At 48.1% G+C, this 6,164-nt stretch overlaps 1 protein-coding gene across 1 annotated transcript; it reads right to left on the reverse strand.

Moving 5' to 3' along the window:
• Positions 1–506: 506 nt before the first annotated feature.
• Positions 507–4,268, reverse strand: SFRP2 (secreted frizzled related protein 2). Its single transcript, XM_010709426.3, has 3 exons — positions 3,657–4,268; positions 3,027–3,107; positions 507–1,596 (listed from the first exon to the last, which is right to left on the reverse strand). Exons 1-3 carry the CDS (start codon positions 4,147–4,149, stop codon positions 1,292–1,294), a joined length of 879 nt encoding a protein of 292 aa, XP_010707728.1. The 5' UTR covers positions 4,150–4,268; the 3' UTR covers positions 507–1,291.
• Positions 4,269–6,164: the final 1,896 nt, after the last annotated feature.

Genomic DNA, 6,164 nt, shown 5'->3' on the forward strand with positions numbered 1-6,164 from the left:
GTGAAAGTGCACACAAAACATACTTTGTTCTACCATTTAAATTATTCTGAATTGTTAGTAACAAATTAGGCTTTTGTCTACTCTTGGACTTCTTAATACGACTTTTTCAAGTGTAAGAAATGGATAAATGAGTATGATTTTTTAGCAAGTGATTTCATTGCTATTCCACATCAGCAGAGTCTTCTGAGATGGGATGAAATTGTAGGCAGTCAAAGAAACCACAGAGAACTTCTCATCTTGAAGAGCTCAACAGAAATCTATTAAAATGAGGTAAACGTACCTCAACCTTCAGGTTACATAGGTTGGTCTTTGTGGAAATGAGGTACTGAGTGGTTTTCTTAATTGCAGCCAGCATCAGAAGTTTCACTGTTGGTGACTGTTGGTCATTTGGGATAGAAGGGTGAATCTTTATTGGCCATGACAAAGTGCAGTTGGACACCTTTTTCCCAAAACAGATTAAAATGAATTTGTCCAAGAACAAATCAAGACAATAGGAAAAGGAAAACTATGATGTAAAGTTTATATACAAGAATATAACATTTATCTGGAGTATTTACAAGGTTAATTAAAGCAATATTTTACAACTCTTTCAGGTTAACCACTAGGTATGTTACAGTTAGGCTACAGATGGTTTAATTTGCAAAATAATAAGAAAAAAGTTGCATTCAGATAAACCAGTTCCTAAAACCTTTTTTTTTTTTCCTCTTTTTTTTTCTTTTTTTTCCCCCTCTTAAGAAAAGGGCCCAGTCTTGTGGAAAAGAAAACTTAAGAATGGTTAATATACCCTTATTGATGCCTATGTATCACATGCAAGAGTTGTAACGTGACCTTTATAAACTTAATATAGATGGCAAGCCACTTCACCTCAGTGGAAGAGTCGTACCCCTTGTGACAGGCCAGTCGCACACATCTGTCTCTGTCTCCTACTTTTGCACAACAAACATGCATGTATACAGAGAGGCAGCAATATAAATGAACCAGCATTACAAAAATGAAGAGGGAAAAACCTCAGAGAAGAGTCACATTTGCAACCATAAAAAAAAACAAACAAAAAAAACCCAACTGTTAAGTGAGATAGTTTAATACTTCCCCAAAATAGTCATGATATATATATTTTTATTACATTTAACCTATGTACAGAAACGGTGGGCTCTCCCCATCTTGCAGATTGGTTGCTGTGTCTCCTGGCCAGGGCATCTCAAGGCGCAGAGAGGCTGAAGAAAGAAGGCTGGGGAGGTCTGGAGAGCTGCTGGAGAGAGGAGGCTGCTGGAAGCCAACACAACCAAAGCCACTAACACTGCAGTTTGCGGATGCTGCGGGAGAACCGCTTGAAAGCCCGCTGCCCTTTTTGCCACCGCTTCAGCGAGGTGATCACCAGTTCCCCAGCTTGCTTTTGCCCCATCACCAAGTAGGGGACGTTGATGTCGTTCATCTCATCACAGGTACACTGGAGGCCACCTTTTAGCCAGAGCACGATCTTCCTCAGATCTCTTTCAGTCAGCCCATTCAGCTTGTAGATGGTCTTGCTCTTTGTTTCAGGGGTGATCTTGGTATCCCCATTGATGTAGGCAATCTCCTTCACTTTTATCTTCAAGGCTAATAGAGCAAGGGGAGGGGGGAGGGTGGTGAGAGGGAGAGAGATTAAGAGTTTTTTTCCCATTAGCGCACATAAAGAGGACCTGGGGAGGGAGGTGCTCTATTGCTAATTAAACTGTCAGGGCTGACAGAAGAGGCAGCAGGTGGCTCCATTTCTAAAGCCAGAAAGGGCATGCAAGTCATTTCAGTTTGAATCAACCTTAGGGCTGAGGGTTTTGGGGCTTCTTTTCTCCTCTTTCCCCTCCCCCTCTTTTTTCCTTCTTTCCTACATTAATATTTTCTTCAGCTTTTCTCCTGTTTGCAAACAGAGAGAGGGCAACTTTGCTATGTTAAGCAGCACTCCAGTTTTTGCTGGGACAGGATATATTCCTGAAACCCTACAATATGAAGGGGTAGTGGGGAGGCAAATACCTAAACCTAATCTGAAACCTGATCTCTGCTGCAGCTGAAAAGTTCTAAGCTTAATTTATTAGGCTGGAGAGGATTTTAGGCAAACCTGCAAGGAAATGATATTTCACATACATTGTTGTTTCTTTGAAAGAATAGATCCCATAGAAGGCAAATTGGTCCAACAGCTGCATTTGATTTGGAGAAAAAAAAAAGAGGAGGGGGATACAAGACGCTTTAAGGATCTGTGGGGCACATTTAGCTTTCGGAGGATTTATCTGAGTGAAGTTTGCCAGGCCAAAGCTATTGGTTGTTTTAGCAGTTATGTTCTGCAATCAGAGTTCCACAGGTTTTTTTTTGTTTGTTTTGTTATTGTTATTGTTCATTTTAAGAGCAGCTTTTGAATTCTTGCAGGTATTTCTGGTACAAATCTGTCTCCAGGTATAAATACTGCCCTATTATAAAATGATTCCCCTCCTCATTCCCCTTTTCTCTTGAAATGCTAATATGCAGATAACGTGCCCATCAGCCTGTCTGCCTTGAACGGGCTTTCTCATCCTCTTCTAACCCCAGATCTTCACATTAAGTTTATATCCCCAATTATCTGTGCATTACTTTCTCTGTCAAATGATATATAGAGCTTCATTCTTAATCTGTGGAGAAAGTCTTTCTTTCCTGCTATATGCCATGCAGCTCTTTCTCATATGTCTAAGTGAAGCTTTGCTGTACTTCTCCCCAGGCGACAGTCTAGATGAAAGATTCCTTTTTTTCACTATTTTCTATTTGACTTGGCTGCAGTGTCCACATAAAAGAGTACTACTTTGAAACAGCACACAGGAAAGGACTATAAAAGGGCCGTTTTTTTCTCAGAGATGCAATTTTGTGTTTCATGATCAAATGGACAGATGCAACAGGATGGACGAGTCCATCTGCAGATGAGACAAAGCCCTGCCTTTATTCAGGCATGTCTCTCTGACTCCACTGGGAGTTTTACCTGCTCCTAATCCCGAAAGTTTTAATCGAGGGGCTCTGCTGCCACTTACCAAAGTCATTTTTGCAGAGGTTTTCCATGATGTCGTTATCGTCCTCATTTTTGTTCTTGCACGCATCGCAGACTTTGGGTGCTAGAAATACAAGGGACAGTCCTTGTCAGGCTCAAGGAGAAAAGAACAGCAGGTGGCGTTGGGAACCCTTCAGGGAAACACGGCTTTTCCAGCCGGACAGACTGACTGTGCGCCTTCTCCCTTTCCCTCACTTCGGTCACGAGCCATTGGAGGAGAGCACACGGGGCGCTCTTAGGGTCACACTAAACCATCCTTTTTCTTTCTTATTTTTTTTTCCCTATTGCAAAAAGAGCAAAAGGGGTGGGGGAGGTCCCCAACCCCATGCTTCAGGAATGATTGCTGCAAGAGGGGGATGCCCCCATTACTGTCTCAGGGAACCATGTGGCTCCAGTCGGGGGTCACAGATATTCTCCACGAGGAGGTGACTGCTGCCAGCCTTACCACCCAGCACACCTGAGGGATGGGAGCAGCTCTGCAGAGCCAAGCCCAGAACACTTTGTTTCAGAGCTGTGGGGAAAGGCAGCGGTTACCGGGGCTGGGGTGTCATGGAGGGAACCTCCTCGAGCCTGACCAAGCAGCGGACCCAGCATCGGGGCAGCCACCTCTTACCTTCCCTGGTGACCGGGAGAATGTGGTCACTGCTGGCCAGCGGGATGCAGAGGTCGTTGTCCTTGGGGAAGCGGCTGCAGTCCAGCATGTCGGGCCAGGGGAAGCCGAAAGCTGACATCACTGGCGCGCAGCTCTCCTTCACCTCCTCACAGAGCGAGTGGCAGGGCTGGATGATCTCGTCCAGGTCGTCGATGCAGACGGGGGCAAAGAGGGAGCAGAGGAACTTCCTGGTGTCGGGGTGACACTGCTTCTGCACCAGCGGGATCCAGGTGGAGGCCTGCTCCAGCACCTCCTGCACCGTCTCATGCCCCAGCAGGTTGGGCAGCCGCATGCTCTGGTACTCGATGCCTCGGCACAGTAGCATCGGGGCGGGGATGGGTTTGCAGTTGGAGCGCTTGTAGGAGAAGTCGGGCTCCCCGAAGGGGAAGAGCCCGGCGGCCGAACCCAGGCACTGGGAGGCCAGCAGGAACAGGGCGCAGAGGCGGCGCGGCATGGCGGGGCGGTGGGCTGAGCGGAGTGCCGAGCGGGCCCCAGCTCAGGCTGCTCTGCTGCCTGATGGACGGAGGCTCTGAGAGACGTGCGGGGGCCAGCGGGCGTTTTCTGGATGTTTTGTATGCAAATGGCAGGGGGAGCGGGGGGCTGGGAGGAGCTTGGTGACAGCCATCCGGAAAGGATTGGTCACTACTTTCTTGCTCTGCTTCGGCTCGGGGGGATTGTCTTTTGGCAGGAAATCCTTAAAAGTGTGTGCGTGGGGAAGGGGCCGGTACATCGCCGCGAACAAAAACCCCCGGAGCCCCTTGTCCGAGCAGGGGCTGCGGGGCCGCTTTGGGGTCGCGGCTGCTCCGAGATGAGCTGTACAGCTCCCCGAGCTGCTGCGGAGCGGCAGGACGCTCCTCTCTCCTCGTGCCCCCGTGCCCACGTTTGGTCCGTTCACCGCCGACGGTGAAGTGATGTTGCCGGCTCACTTCCCCAAGCTTGGGGCCAGACCACCTGGACATGGGGGCAGGAGGTGTAAGCCAGCTTATTGTGGGAGGGTGCAGAGTGCCCCCACTTGCAGCACCCAGGGCTGCGAAGGGCAAGGGGGGGGAAGAAAATGTGAACCACAGGCATGCTCCTTACCCCTCATGGCGGCACCTCCCTGCCCACGGGGCTGTCCCGCAGCTGTGTTTGAGGGTCTGAGGATGGACCCCTATGGAGAAGCTCCAAACCTGCACCAAACCCTCCTGCCCAGCCTACCCCTGCAAGGTGCTGAAGACAGAGCTAGTCAAACCCTGGATGTGAAGTTTCTGGACCGACAGCCCTCTCCACATCAGGGATTTTTCCTCAGCTCTGAGTGTCCAAGGGTTTTTGACATCCTATTGCCTGGCATGTTCTTCTGCATGAGACTGGCCCCATACTATGCAGGCACATCCCTTTCCCTTCTGTCTTCACCTAGAAGCTCCCTCAAAGAATTATGTTTGTGCTGATTTGTCACAAAGGGAGAGGCAGCAGACAAAGTGCTGAGATCCCAGCGCAGCTCTATTGCAGCTTGGATATTTCTGGCATTTTTAACAATATTATTTATGAGATTATTATTGAAGAGAGTAGGCCTGTGTAGTATCATTTTGTGGTAAACCACATTCATTAATCAGCTACTGAATATATCTTCGTATAGAGATGTTTTATGGGAAGCCAGCCCTTCTCATAAAACCCTTGTAACTTGTGTAAGTTGCACAGTTGACCCTATACATCCAGTTTTCGTCACTGTCTGTGGCATAAGAAAGGGAGGGGATGTGCAGCATCCACCAAGAGGGCAAGAGGCAGCCATGCTTGCCTAGTGGTTGCATTGTCCCCTGGGCTAGCAGCTGGTACCTGTTTGAAGTCAGTGCCAGTCATTTCAGGGAGGGTTTGGAGGACCTTTCCAATAGGGCATGCTCATGGGTGTGACTTCCCTGTAGACCAGCCTCTCTAACACTGAAAACAAATACCATGGATGTCTAACACCCCTTGTGAAAGTGCTTAAAAGCCGTCAATTTCCCACAGCTCCACATATTCTTGCCGTCTGTGTGTGTTCATTTCTTTAAGCATCAGATCTTGGTCTCAGTCATCTTCCATGGCACTGAGCCCCACAGGTGACTTATGGTGTCCATTTTAAGCCTGTTTTGCCAAGTCCTGAGGACTGCCAGAGGTTGTCGCTGTTGCTGCTTGCAGGCGATGTCACCTCCTGGAGGTGGTCCCACAAGCCTTGGTCCCCAAACTCCTCTTCAGGAAAGAGGGTCTGCTAGCATGTTTACTTTTACTCTGAATGAATGACAGGGATCTTTATAAAAATGACTTTTTTTTTGTAATTTCTAATCTCTCTCCTTTTTTTATTTCCTGCCATTTTTTTGTGTGCCAGTCAGTGACCAGCACTTCAGGTGGAAGTCAGTGCGGTCAGAAGACAACTTGCCAGCTGCCTATGCCACTCTCTACAGATCCAGCTAGCTGTGCAGACTGCAAGCAAACACCCAAGATCTGAAGAGACTGTTT

This window comes from Meleagris gallopavo, chromosome 4 (assembly GCF_000146605.3).
Source record: "Meleagris gallopavo isolate NT-WF06-2002-E0010 breed Aviagen turkey brand Nicholas breeding stock chromosome 4, Turkey_5.1, whole genome shotgun sequence".
Classification (NCBI taxonomy): Eukaryota; Metazoa; Chordata; class Aves; order Galliformes; family Phasianidae; genus Meleagris; species Meleagris gallopavo.